The sequence below is a fragment of the Lepidochelys olivacea genome (genome assembly GCF_965140295.1).
Source record: "Lepidochelys olivacea isolate rLepOli2 genome assembly, chromosome: 15".
Classification (NCBI taxonomy): Eukaryota; Metazoa; Chordata; order Testudines; family Cheloniidae; genus Lepidochelys; species Lepidochelys olivacea.
The window spans coordinates 27,821,158-27,836,438 of NC_140425.1; the positions used below are offsets into that span (position 1 = coordinate 27,821,158).

General features: G+C 37.8%; 1 protein-coding gene across 5 annotated transcripts in view; it reads right to left on the minus strand.

Moving 5' to 3' along the window:
• The window catches only part of IFT81 (intraflagellar transport 81), a 65,482-nt gene that overhangs the window by 44,960 nt on the left and 5,241 nt on the right, over positions 1–15,281 (minus strand). For all 5 annotated transcript variants that reach the window (XM_084648710.1, XM_084648711.1, XM_084648709.1 and 2 more), the window contains 4 exons: positions 12,614–12,703; positions 11,343–11,408; positions 10,913–11,023; positions 9,483–9,567 (listed from right to left, as the gene is read on the minus strand). In XM_084648710.1, coding sequence (XP_084504836.1) covers positions 9,483–9,567; positions 10,913–11,023; positions 11,343–11,408; positions 12,614–12,703 — 352 coding nt within the window. The remainder of the gene's footprint in view (positions 1–9,482; positions 9,568–10,912; positions 11,024–11,342; positions 11,409–12,613; positions 12,704–15,281) is intronic.

The following is a 15,281-nucleotide window of genomic DNA, read 5'->3' on the forward strand; positions in this document are numbered from 1 at the left end:
GGACACAGTATTCCAGCAGTGGTGGCACCAGTGCCAAATATGGAGGTAAAATACCTTCTCTACACCTACTCGATATTCCCCTTTTTATGCATCCCAGGTTTGCACTAGCTCTTTGGCCAAAGAGTCATATTGGGACCTCATGTTCAGCTGATTATCCACCATGACCCTCAAATATTATTCTTTATATCTAATGCTACTAACATTTCTAAATATCCCACTGTACATAATGTAATCAAGCTAAAAATTCTAATCAAGTATTTCCAGAGGAGCAGGGACCAACTGGCTTCAAGGGGCTTGAACCTGCTGGTATTTGGGTTTATTTCTCCAACAAGCTGATAGCCATTACCAAGCTATTAAATTTTGATTGCTCCTTATACCTCGAATGCTCCTGAAGGTACAGTAAAGCAGTGAAACAAGTCAAAACTTGACAACTTGATGGGAAAGAGCAAACACTGATGACTAACCTACTCAGTTTCCTTCACAAATAATTTTGGAATATTTTACTCTCTGTGGGATTAGACATATGGGGAAGTAGCTACCTAAATGCTATTTCTGCAGTTTAACTGTAACTTTTTAAAACAGTGTTTGACAATGAATCATGCTTTTTTCAAATTCCCAGGCTAGAAGACAGAGAAGCAAGTGTACTTTAAATCTTTCCATTACATACATCAAAATCTCATTTTTAATTTTTTCGACTCTGACTTTCTCTCTCTCTAAACAAGCTGTACAGTAAGTTTGGCTCAGTGCCCAAAGGTTATTTTAGCTGAGATTTCTGCCAACCACATATTTACATGTGAAAAGCTATTAACAGCAATTCCTAATGTTTTCCATTCAGATTATTTTATTACAGGAAAGGGGTGGGCAAAGAGTTACTTAGTGCTTGCTCCGTTATGCAGGAATTAGGCAACTTTCTTGCCCTGATTCTATTAATGAACATAAATTCAGACTTGCCTCAGCTCTCAGGCTCTTAGTTCTTTCCAAGCTGCTAATTGTGCAAATCTGTACCATAAACATTTGCAACATTAACCGATCTGATAAAAAAAAATGAGGAACATACAGTTAGTGGCCTCCTGACAAAATGTTGGTTTAAGTGACTTGCTCAACATCACATAGGAAGACCATGACGTAAGCAGATCTAGAACTGACTTCTCCTGTGTAGAATTCACATGCCTTAACCATAAGATCATCCCTTCTCTTCCTGCAGTCACCATCTTTTTCTCTTCACCACTTCCAATTTCTATCCCACGTCAGGTATGGATGCTACAGACACTTCCATTACACAGCCCTAATTCATTTCCTGACCACCACCCATACTAGGCATTGAATGAAGCAGGCATCCCTTGGAAGAAAACAGTATATATCTATGTAATGAAAGACTATCATAATGAATGCGCACAAAAGGGCCAAATTAAGGTTGTGACATTTCCTAACTTTTGAGTGCTTAAGTTAGCAAAATAACACAGTAATATCTTTTTAACATAGGTTTTTGGTTTGTAATGTCCTGTTTCTTTGAGGGTTTTTTAAAAGGAAAAAGGTAAAACCAAATTTTACTATGTGCAACGGTAACGTTGCCCCTCAGCATGCATCAGTGGAAGATTTGTACTCTGAACCTTCATCACTGCAGCACAGCTTCAGCTTCAGGACTAACTGTATTAGCTGGCAGCAGGAAACAACTGTTATCCCCAAAGGGAGGATGGCCTACTGGGGCCATGCGCTAGGTCCAAGAGGGTTATCGGGGAGCTGCTCTGGCTCTCTTTCCTCATCCTTGAGAGGTTGTCTCCCTAAGCGTTCTCAGTACAGTGCATACGACTGTTGCTTTGGCAGTGGTATGGGCCTGAGTTATTTGCTGCATGCTGCAAAAAATTTCCTGAGCAATGCAAATGACAATTTCAAGAGCTTGTATCTCATAGATTATAAGGCCAAAAGGAACCATTGTGATCATATAGTATGACCTCCTACACAAAACTGGCCATAAGACTTCTATGCCTTAATTCCTGTTTGAACTAGAACATACCTTTTAGAAAAACATTCAATCTTGATTTTAAAATTTCCAGTGATGGAGAATCCACCACAGCTCTTGGTAAATTGTTCTAATGGTTAATTACCCTCACAGTTAAAAATTTACTCCGTATTTCCAGTATGAATTTGTCTAGCTTCAGCTTCCAGACATTGGAAATTGTTATACCTTTGTCTGCTAGATTGAAGAGCCATCAATTATCAAAACTTCTGTTCGCATTTAGGTACCTATAGACTGTGATCAAGTCACCCCTTAACCTTCTCTTTGATAAGCCAAACAGATTGAACCCCTAGAGCCTCTCACTATAAGGCATGTTTACCAATCATTCTCATGACTCTTCTCTGAACACTCTCCATTTTTTCAACATCTTTCTTGACTTCTGGACATCAGAACTGGACATAATAATCCAGTAGTAATCATACCAGTGCTAAATACAGATGCAATATAACCTCTCTACTCCCACACAATAATCCTGTGTTTAAACATCCAAGGATCTTGTTAACGCTTTTGGCCACAGTATTGCATTGGGAGCTCATGTTTAGCTCATGGATTATCCATTATGGCCCCCCAAGACTTTGTACCAGTCACTGTTTCCCAGGATGGAGATTCCCATCCTGTATGTATGGCTTACATTCGTTGTTCCTAGATGTATGACTTTACATTTGGTTGTATTGAAACTCATACTGGTTGCTTGGCCCAGCTTGCTGTGTGATCCAGACAGCTCTGTATCAGTGACCTGTCCTCTTTCTTTTTTACCACTGCCCCCAAGCTTTGTGTCATCTGCAAACTTTATCAGTGATGATTTGATGTTTTCCTCTAGGTCGTTGATAAAAATGGTACAAGCCATAGGGCCAGGACCCAACTCCTGTCGGACATCACTACAAACACACCTGCTCAATGATTAATCTCTTTTTATAATTACACGTTGAGAGCTAAAATTTATCCAGTTTTTAAATCCATTTAAATGTGCCATGTAGAATTTATAATATTCCAGTTTCTTAAAATGTTGTGTGCTAGCAAGTCAAACAACTTACAGAAGTCTTAGTATATTACTCAAATGTTATTACTTTTATCAACTAAACTTGTAATATCATAAAAAAAATTAAGTTAGTTTTACAAGATCCACTTTCATATACACATGTTGATTAGCACTAGTTATATTACCGTCCTTTACTTCTATACTAATCGAGGCCTGTATTTGTTTTGCTTGGGATCCACATCAGGCTGACAGGCCTATTGTTACTTGGGTCATCTTGTTTACTTACTTTAAATATTGGCACAATTTTACCTTCGTCCAGCCCTTGGGAACTTGTCCAATATTTCAAAACTTAATGACAATCAACATTAACAGTCCAAAGAGCTACTCAACCAGTTCTTTTAAAACACTTGGATGCAAGTTATCTGGAACTGCTATTTAAAAATATTTAACTTTAGTGGCTGCTGTTTAACATCCTTCTGAGTTGCTCTTGGAATGGAAAGTATTTAATCATCATATGACATGATGACACCATCTGGCTTTTTCTCAAATATAGAACAGAAATATTTATTGAACACATCTGCCTTTTCTGAATTATTGACAATTTTACCATTTCCATCTGGTATTGGACAAATATCGTTGTTCAGATTCCTTTTGTTTCTAATATACTTTAAAAACTCCTTACTGTCCTTAATTCTGTTGACCACTGATGTCTTCTTCTGTTCCTTTACTTCCTATATCAATTTTCTACAATTCCTATCTTATAAATTGATATTCATTGCTAACAACTGCCCCTTTTTTCTATTTGATATATATATATTTAATTTTTTTTATAGCTTCTTTCACTTCCCTTTTCACCCAGATTGTTTTTCTAACTAGTGTAGTGTTCTTTCCCCATTGTAGGATTGTAAACTTTGGCCCATTAAATTCTATTCAGGTTTGCTAAAGAAAAGGCTCTTCTCGGGCTCAAGGGCTTTCTACTCACTGAAAGGCCTGCTGCCAACAAGAGCTTCTCAAAAAAGTATGCTAGAATCTTTCATTACAGAAAGTGGTAAGCAACCTAAATATAAGCTACCAGCTCCTCTATAATAAATAATAAAAATACACAAAGGACATACTTTAATTTTAAGGGCTATTTTTCAATCAGTCTCAGTCTTTTCTCTGGTTTCTGCACTCTCTTTTGCATATGCAAAAGTCAATCAATAATCTGTACCTGCAAAAATGGGCACAAAGAAACAGGCCAAGGCTGAAAATCTGGCCCAAATGTTCTTAATTAAAACCCAAAAACAAAGCAGTGAAAAATTAAGGATTAAGCTATTGTAATCTTATTATGCCTCTGTATTGCAACACATACTGTATATGTGCTAGATCACATCATTGTCAGAGACATCTATGAACTGTCTAAGCACAATGGGTCACATTAAGGACAGGAGTTTCAGCTTTTAACTAATAATTTCTTTAATTGATGGTCCAATCTTACCTCAGCTGAAGTCAATGGGAATTTTGTCATTGAGTTCAACAGGAGAAGAATCAGATTCCACATGAGTTTAAGGTATCAGGAGCAAATCCTCCATCTGCCTCCACAGCCACATATCACATGAAATGCAGCAGGACTGGTACAGCTCTACTACATGCGGAGAGTTGGGTGCTCCATGCCCACTACAGAGCTGTGTTCTGTGGTTGTGATCTAACGCCCACTGAAGTCAACAAAAGACGTTCCACCAATTTCACTAGGCTTTTTGAATCAGGTCCTACAAAAGCTGTGGTGCTGTTCTGCTATTAGAGTAAACCCTGGAAGAGGGCTGTCTTTATCCCACATCCCAACTGCCAGAGAAACCACTGACTCAGGGTTGAAGCAGAGACCTGGATAAGAACCTGAATCTATCTTTATTGTCACCTTTCCTCTTTAATTTCACTTTTTATTTAAAAGTAATGTGAAAAAAAATATCCCTCATCCAAATGTTAGGGATTTGGGGACACCAACCTGATTTCAATGCAAGTGTATGAGAAACCCATTAAAATATGGCTTATTTGTCAACACCAGATCAATGAGCTCTTTCATGAAACCTCTGAGAAACAAACTCCAATATGCAACAGTGATCTGATTTCTTTTTTAAAATTAACTCTTCTTTTTTAATTATGAGCAAGAATCTACCCTACGATACACAACTTTGACTTCAGTGGGAGTTGAACATGAGGATCTGTGGGAAGAATTCGTCCCTAAGAATTTAAAGGAAGAAACTTCAGTGAACCAAATACAGTGCATTTATAATGACATAGGTTACAAATAATTTTTTAATTATCTTTTTAAATTAAATGTAATGTATTTTAATAAGGGCATCTTATGCTTCTCTTTCATCATATGTACAGAGTAAGGTTAAATATCAGATACAGTTTATATGAAGTAATTCCTCTTTTACTGGTATTTTAAAGTGGCTATCCCTCTGATCCTATTACTATTTATTAATTTGACCAAGTGTACCAATTTTTCCGCTTATCAACGATAGTCATCTTAATATATTATTTTAATCAATATTTTACAGCTAGTCATCCACATCCCGGTATCCGTGCCAATGAAATGAACAATAGTGTTCTCTATAGTGGACAAGAACCAAGAATTTATGTAATTCAGTTCCCTTCTTGGCATTAACAATTTGTGTTTGTGCCAGCAGAGATATTCAAAGCAAATCGAGGGCAATCTTGCTGAGAAAGCATGAGTTAGATTTTCCAAACCCTCTGCTACTGACCACTGTCAACAAAAATACTATGTCATATCCTGGGCAAAAAATTAGAAACTGCAAATTCATGCCACCTACTTCAGTACTAACAGCAGCAACAACTGCCTCCACAGTTAAGCAAACTATTAAGAAATGCTGAACTTAATGAAACCGGGATGGGGTGCCATAGTGAAACCAAGGAGAACAGTCACTTCAAAACACTTAACAGAAAACCTATATAGACTAGTACAATGGTCAACCATTTTTCATTGTACAATACATCTTTTAAATCACTTACCTGAGCTACACTTCTAGAAGAATAAAACCTCTAGTAACAATTAGTTGTAATATTTTCCTGGCAAGGCTAAAGCACACCGATACTAATTGCACATTGACACAATAAGAAATAGTGACCTAATTCCATGTTCATAAGCTTTTCTTAAAATTAACTTAATTTTAGTTCATAACATGAGGTATTTGTACCCTTCAAGCTGGGGGGTATAATTTCCAGTTGGAGGGGACATACTGGTGTAACTCTCATTGAGCTAATTCACTAAAAATAGAGTGTAGCCATGGCAATGCACGTGGGGGGACAGGCTAGCTGCCCACCTGAAACCCTACACATGTTCTCAGGGCAGCTAGCCCATCCCACTGCTCATGCTGCCATGGTGAAACACACTATTTTCAGCACACTATCTTGATGAGAGCTAGCGTAAGTATGTCTCCTCCAGCTGGGAATTACAGCCCCAGCTCGAAGTGTTGATGTAACCATGGAGAAAAAGAATTCAAAATCAGATCACAGTAATATGTATTAGAAAGACAGATAGAATGCTCCCAATTAAGCACTCACTGAAGAGCAATACACTCACTAAACAGATTTTCCTTCTTGTGTCAGAAGTGAAAGAATCTGATACAGATTGAAAACTGAGGAGAATGATTTTAGGGGAGAAAATACCAAACCTTCAGTGAGTCTCCATTGCTTTCAGACAGCCTCTACACTAACATAGATTTGAAGTGGTAGGAATAGACATCCTGACTAAAAGAGCTGCAGCAAAACATTTAAGAGATATAATAGCTCCAACTACAGACCAACAAAGCAATAAACTGAACCCTACTTAATACACTTATGTCATCTAACTTAATTTTTGTAAACCATATTGGCTATGTTATAATTGCTCTGGAGAGCAGTACCTTTGCTTCTCCCCAACGCTAGTTACAATCAGAAACCCAAATCCTGGAGCCTTTACTCAGTCAAAACTTCAACAGGGTCTTTACTTAAGTAAGGATGCCAGGATTTAGCCCAGGATCTCTAAACACTTGGTTCTCTTTTGCAAGCAAGGCAGAAGATGAGATATCTCAATATATTAATCTCATCTGTGTTTTTATCTCAGTGACAAAATGACAAGTTTACTGACTTTTTTTTACTATCCTGCCTTTGCTTCTGTAAGCGAAGATAAAACTAACCCATAAAGTTTCCATTGGACTAAAAATAATAATAATAAAAAAAACTTGGAACTGGTGCAGAAATGCTGACTTAGCTTTGGTATGGCTACATCTCTGGCAGCTGAGTACCACTACTGAGAAAATGGAATGGTTACAAAAGCCCTACATACTTCTTTTGAGAAAAGCATGCAATTCAGATCCCTGTTTGGTTCCATTTCAAGTTGACATGCTGATGCTGCATCCCCATTTTTCTTTTTTCAGCCATACAGAATTAAATTCTTCAATTTCTTCATAATTTTGTATATCACCATTTAAAGACCTGATTCCTACCCCATTTGTGCAGTTTTCTTGCAGCCATCAACCAGGTTAAAAAAAAAAAGAAAAAGAAAAGAAAGAAGTTTGCAAATCGCTGCTTCATCAGCCCTCATGCCATAAGTGTGCAAATATTATCTTCTCCACTGTGTATTTCTAGGAGGAATTTTTTTAAGAGAGTTAAAAGTTAGAAATGAGGGCATTAGTCTTCTCATTCTGTTCATTACACAACATAAAAACTGAACCTGTATTCATTTATTTTAACAGTATGTGAATTAGACCTCCTTCATACATCCTGTTTTGTAAATTCTGTGATCAATCTGAGATTTCTATCACCTTGGCAGCTGACTGGGCAACTATGAACAATTACAATTAGTAAGAACACTTGGTAAAGGAGACTGAACATTTTAAGATAAACAATGCGATCTGCTGAAAACTAGACGCCCTACTTTTTGAGAGCGGATTTGGTGTCCTAGAATTTGAACCAGCTGATTCATCTATGTGCTGCTATTAGACCATTTAAAGTACCAGAAGGGGAAGGCCAACACTTTATTTGGCAACACACAAATCTAAACACACACAAACACAGCCCCGATTCTGTTACGTGGGTGGAACTCTGAGTGTCTGCAGATCTCCAATAATCTAATAGGGCTTTACAGGAAGCAGAAGTCTGGGAACAGTGGCACGATCCAGGCCATACCTTTTCATGGCTAATATCATTATAATAGTAATTTGCACTAATACAGCACCTTCCATCCTAACTACCCAGGATGACACTCATCCTGGGAAAAGGGTCAACTCAAGGTTTATGATCCACTTAAGTCTTGTGCTAACCCTCTATACAGCAGTGAATTTCACTCTCAGTGATTGTATAAACATTAATATATTAAGCCTCTAATGAATCCTATGAGCATCATCTGCATGCTATAGAAGAGGAAACCAAGACACTGAGAAGTGTTTTGCCCAAGATCACATGTCAGACACATAGATGAGAAGAGAACCTTGATTTGAACCTCACTTTTGTGCTCCAACCACTGGACACTGGTACTTACTTTTCCTTAAAATGACTTAGTAGTTAGAAACTTAAGTATCATACGATTGCTTTAGGAGACAGAATTAGCCATGCATATATCTTGCCTCTACATGGTTTTACAATGGGAGGAGTTTTATAATCTTACTCACATTGGAGTAAAACCTTAGTCTGTGACTAATCCCACTGATTTCAGTGGGGCTATTCATAGATTCAGACATACGCCATGTGATGAGTAAGGGTGACAGAATCTAGTCCTATAAAACTATATGGGCAACAGTTACATAGAAAGAACAGAGCACCCCATGCAATTTGTGCACTGGGACGTAAGTATAACTGGGAACTGACTTTATTTCAAGTTTCATAAAAACTGCAGTGCTAATCTGCTCTACCAGCTATAAAAATGTTTCAAAGGTTTTTTTCAGCCAACTATTTTGCCAAATGAAGGGAATTATGGAAAAGAAGTCTATACTTGTCACAATGTTACATGTACATGCTCATTTCTGAAAAAGTCAGTATTTTATATATTGTCTTCCCCGGTCACAGACATGATATACATAAAATCTTCCTGCTTAAAAAACCCAGTATTAAATCCATCTACTTTTACAACACTGGTCATTTTTAATTCCAGTCATCTCTCCTTCTAGTATATGATCATTAATATTGAATATTTTATTCTTTAAACATTAAAAAAAATTAATTAAGCCACAAAAGCATGTACATGCCTAAACTCAGACACTCGCGTTGCTATCACTCTAACCCCTCCCTCCTCACTCTCTACTATTTGTCTCCCTCATTCCTTCTTGTGCCAGGGCTGACCAAATTTCAGATTGTAAGCTCTTCACTGTACAGACTGTTTCTTTCTTTGTCTTTTCTGAAGTTCCTTTCTGGCACTTTAAGATAATAAATCATTACCATGCAACTTTGATTCTGCCTGCTTCTAACACCACGGGAAATAAAAAGCAACATTTATGGATTATTACTCACTTTCAGGCTTTGAATCCACAACTGCATGTTGCATATCTTTCAACTGGAGCTGTACTCTTTGCAGCCTCTGCTCTGCATGGAACAGCTTAAAAAAGACAATTGACTCTATTAATATATGTATTCTTTTGGAATGCAACAATGAAATATGATATCAACAAGATGCTCAAAATACAAAAAATGGTAACAGTTTGCACCTGGAGAACATCTGTTCCACAAGACAAAAGTAGTATGTTCTTACAATGCAAAAACAAATGCTTCAACAATTAGTTTAGTTTTATTTGTTGCATTTTAGAATTGAAGAATATATACTTCTTGAGCTACATCTGAGTGATTTTTTCTTTATGGCACAAACTCATTTAATAATTTTTTAAAAATAAAAAATGCTAGTATTCATGAAGGTAAGGACAAAAAGCAGTAACTAGGATCAGGGAGCGCTAAGGGAGGTACTGGAGAAGTATCCTTACAGTGCTTCGGCAATGCGGATGAGTTCTCGCAGCAACCCGCTATAATATTGAGCCAAGTTTGAGAAGACACTGCCAAGTTTGATGCTAAACAGCACCTGCTTGAATAGTATTTTTGTGATTTGGACAAATATCCACTAAGAAGTGAAACTAGTTGAACATCAAGTTCATTTCACTTGTGGTCTAACCCAGATGTCAAGCTAGGACTCAGCAGCTGAAAAGGAGTCCAATAACTTCTGCACAAGCGCCAAACACAAATGAAGCCTGCAATACTAAAATCTTTGACTTTTTCTTTCAGTACATTTTGCCAGTTCACACTAGTCGTCAAAAGTTGGCTAGCTGGTATAACAAACAATGCCATCAGACAGCACTGGGCTTCTGTTTAAAAAGTCTTGTTTTGTCACTGTGACCTGGAAGCAAAGTCCAGCCATTCTGATACCAACCACTTCCAATCAAGCATGTTATATCTATGACACACATGATTTTCAAGTTGGAAAGACAAAATCGTAAAGTTACTCTTAAACCCACATCCCACAAAACAGGGTAGTGCAATGTCATTGTGTTTGTTTCTGCTATTTCCCATCTTAAATCTTAATGGAAACACATATATGTACAAACCACATCAAATCAATATTTGCTCACTACAATAATTTCAATCCTCTGTCTCTCAGAAATACAGTAATATGCCACAGAGCACAGAGTTCTTAAGTGGCTTTGATGTCAGTGGCAGTTAAGACTGCCAAACACTTGAAAGGTGCTCAGCACCCTGCTGGATCAAACCCTTAGTATAGAAATTTACTAAAATATTCCTGTTAAAAATAGGTTTTAATTTCCTGGGGGAGGATATACACACGGTCACCTAATATCATCTTCAGTGTTACTCTTTTAAAAACCTACCGAGGGCTCATCCCCATATAAAGCCAAACATCTATTTCCTTATGTTTAACAGATTTGCTTTTACATGGATACCTGATTCTTTTGTTCTTGTTTCTGCTGGGCTAAAGATTCTTCTCTCTCTTTCTCTACTCGAAGCTGTCTTGCTATTTCAAGCATTCGTTGATGGTTTTGCACCGTCTCCACCTACAGCACATGGATAAATAGTGCACATTACTGTCAGATAGTTGAGAAATAAATTAGTGTGATCATATGTCCCACAAAGCCACTTAGCACTTCCTTTCCATATATATTGCTACTTAGAGATGACAGTAAGGCACTGGATTCAAGGTCCTTAAAAACTTTGGACTATCGCCGAGGGAGATTCCCTTTCCGTCAATTAGTTATTCAATTCCTTCCTCAGACATACAGCATGTTCATCTTAATCCTTGTTTGCATTCCTAAATCAGAGTTGCAAGCCAAGGATTGTGACACTGAAATGTTACAATGTTACTTCTCTCATTACCCTCTTCTTAAGACGCTCCACTCTCTTGATGAGCTGATCTTTCTCCTCTTCCATTGCAGTGATATCCTACAAAGCAGCAAAAATAAACAAAATTCTAATGTACTTACAATATTATATTATAATATAGGAGTTGGGCCAGATTCTGTTACAGTCATGTAAACGTGGAGTAAGCAAAATTGGAATCTGTCCTTTTACATACTGATACACTTGCAACTTCATTGATTCATGGTCTGATCATCCAAGGCTCTAGTCCCGCTCTCTCTTTCGTCTTATCACTCCAACCCTCACAATCTTTATGTAGAACAGGCTAGATGACAGCATAGCATTCACCATGTAATTACTGTGCCTATTTAAAATGTGAGCACATGGATTTCTTTGATGATTAGGAAAAAACAAAACCATTAAGACAATTCCAAATTTGATCCTGTAACATGTATGCCCTTAAAAGCTGCTGTCGTGTCCACTTCTATGCAGATAGATGTTTGAATTCCAGTTTTGCATTCAGTTACATAAGAGAGCTGCATTCTGCCATTTTTCCAGTGAAATTACATTTAAAGAGATACTCTGTTTATAAACCATGGGTCTGATTACTGTTCTCACTTACCCTTCTTTACAGTGATGTCTCTCCATTGTTTTACAATGAAGTGAGAGGAGAAACAGGCACTATATATTTAGGCCACAATCCAGCATAGCACTTAAACATATGCTTAATTTTAAGCATGTGAGCAGTCCCTCTGAAAAGTTAGGCGTGTGCTTACATGCTTTGCTCCATTAGGGTCTTTATGAAAATAGCCTTATTTAATAATAACACCACCTAGGTTCTCATAACTGAAATAACTTCTATAATTGAGTTTACTTTTCAACATTTCTGTTGCTTTCAATTGACTCCTAAGTCACCGTCTGAAAATGTTACCCTACATTACTAAAGAAAGAGGTTTTATGGACAATGTGTGTTCAGAGGGAAATGCAGTATTAATATTGGAAAATCTTATTATTGAGGCCAGTCCTGTGTCTTGGCAGCACTGCTTCACAATGCGCTCCAGAAGACACAGTTCTGAGCGTGACCTTAGGTCTCGTTCTTCCTTTGTCAGCAGAGAACTAGTCCAGCTAAGCAGAACAAAGTTGCAGTATCTATTAGCGCTGACCTGTATACACTAAGCACTGCAGGGGGCCCATGGAACTGATGAAAATGAAACAAACAGATTTAAGATAAAATCTGGACAAAAATGTTGCAAATCTATGGTTTCTTTTGGGTTTTGCTTTGTTTTTACCCGTCTTATTTCTGCAGTGGAGAAGCCAGAAGTCTTGAGCTGCTCACATTCCTTATGCAGGTTTTTAAAGGCTTCTATCAGATCTTCATACTACAAAACACAAGGGAAAGAAAAACTTCAAAGCCAGCACTGTATCTAATAGGTTTCAAATAACTACATTGCTTTTTATTAATACCATATGTGCACAAAGATCAGCACTGTGAACACATGGTCATTTAGCTGTTTTCTCATCTGAAAAATAGTCAACATATAAAGTAGACATTCACGTTTATTACACCATTGCAGCGAACCTTTTATTTGAGGGTGCCCTCATGAACCCCACAATTTCTCCCCTGCTTTAATGCTTTTCTCAGTGACACATATTGCAGCCAGCATAGTTCTAAGGAAGACTTGCTTGGCTCCACTGGGAGTTAATCCATGTATGTCCTCAGTAAGAGTCATTGGTTGGTTGGTATATGGCTCTCCCTAGGTCTGAGTACACTTCCTGTGTAACCCTAACAGCCCAGAGAGGAAAATCTTGATCTGAGAATGCAAATACAAGTTTCACAAGCTTCTTGAGCATGCAAGGTACTGACCACTCTGGCGTCACTCCAACAAAGCACTTAAGCATGTGAATAGTCCCATAGACTGTAATTGGGGCCAGAGTGCTTAGACCTTGCAGAATTGAGTCCAATGTGCTAGATGCTACGGTGAGTGGGGCAGTTTAAATACTACAATAGATTTGATAGAAGATAGTATACCGCATGCTACTTCTAAGCCATTGTGTTCCCACCAGTGATCCTAAACTGAGAGTCAATGTTCAAGTAAGTGCAGGTAGAGAAATAATACCAGAAGACCTAGAGAGTTTAGAAATATAGGTAGGAAATAAAATTAGATTAAATTTGGAAAAATGCAAACTAACATCCAAGGAAAGATAATGCCCACAGAAACACAGACATTAAATAAAATGGAGAAATCTAAAAACTGATCTGCAAGTGCTCTCTTATTCCCTTGCAAGAGCAAATTAGATATGAATGTTCAACACAATATGGGAAAAGTATCATTTCACAAAGCAGTGAAGTGATTTTTCTTTTCAAAATAACTCTGCTGAGATAGCAACTGGAATACTACTTTGTGTTCTGGGCACTTCAATATCAGACACATACCGACAAAGTGGAAGGAATTCAGAGAACAACAACAAAACGATTAAGGGCTTGAGGGACTGATTTACAAGAAAATAGTAAAAGGTGAAATACATATAGCGTGGCTAAGTGACATATAGAGAGGGAGACACGATAAGATATATGCATCAATGATGATAAGGAATAATTTATAAAGAGGTGGGAGTAGAAACATGACTAAGGGCTTGTCTATATGGGACATTAATATCTGGCTTATCATGAAGTAATCTACAGTGGACACTACTACTGCACACTAAAAGTTCCATAGTGTGCTTTGATGTAGTGCTGACTGAAACGGGATTATTTCGAAGTGCACTACAGAACTTTTAGTACACTGTGGCACTGTCCATCTAAGACATTACTGTGTGGCCAACTGCTGCGCTATAGATTCACACCCTGGCTTACTATGCAGTTACATCCTGTGTAGACAAGCTGTGGAGAAGTGGGGTGAAATTGTGGCCTTTAGGCACTACAGCAGTATAAATGATAAATAATAATTATAAAAGAAAAATGGATGATGATGATAATGAAAGCTTTTATACACAAAGATCAGTTAGCTTGTGGAACAGTTTCCCAAGGGAAGTGATGGAAGTCCAGAGCTTGGGACATTTAAAACAAGACTGGCCAAAGCCCTAGAAAAGTATACTGTAAACAACAATCTTGCATTGGCATCTGTGGATGATCAGATTATCTGGAAGGGCTTTTCCATTTCTATTATCCTTCTTCATTTGGGATCCAGAGACACTGTATAGTTACATACTCATGGAGAAGTGTGCATAGCTGGTATTTTCTTTGGCTTTCTTCTGTGGCTTGACATATTCCTCTTTCCACAATCCAGGGAAGAGGCTGCACTCAGATGATCCATCTCCCAGTAGCTTATGGGTTGGGAGGCTTAAAGCCAATAGTATCCACATGGGAAAGACTCAGTATTTCATGAATGGGGGATACACTTGAGTGAAGGCCCAGTATAGTATGTTGGACCATAACAAGAGTATGGTTGGCCAGTTTGACTGGATGGAACTGTCAGTGGCAGCTGGAGAAGGAGTACACACAGCACATGCAACAGGAGAAACACACAAGCAACCCAAGAAAGCTTATAGGTTCAGTGATGGCATGACTATCAATGCCATGGGGGAAAGTTCATCAAAGATTGGCCACAGAGATTTAGGTCTATGTTTTCTTGGTTATTTAATATAAACTACAGCCAATTTGATTCCCAGATGACAGCATGGCCTGGAAACTGGTAATTTCTTCAAGTCATCTGCTTAAGTAATTGGAGAAATACAAGTAAGCAAAGTACCCCATGTACCAAAGAAACCTGCATTAGCTATGCTACTTCCAAGAAGTCATATGTGAATTGTTGATATCTACCCCTAAAATACGTTGTACATTTGCATAGCCAGATACAGTCAGTGAAACTTGATTAACTTCATCAGCATTTAAATACTCTCACATGGTAATGTCAAATTGCATAAAAGCTGGTATATTATTCCAGCTTCTATTTTGAA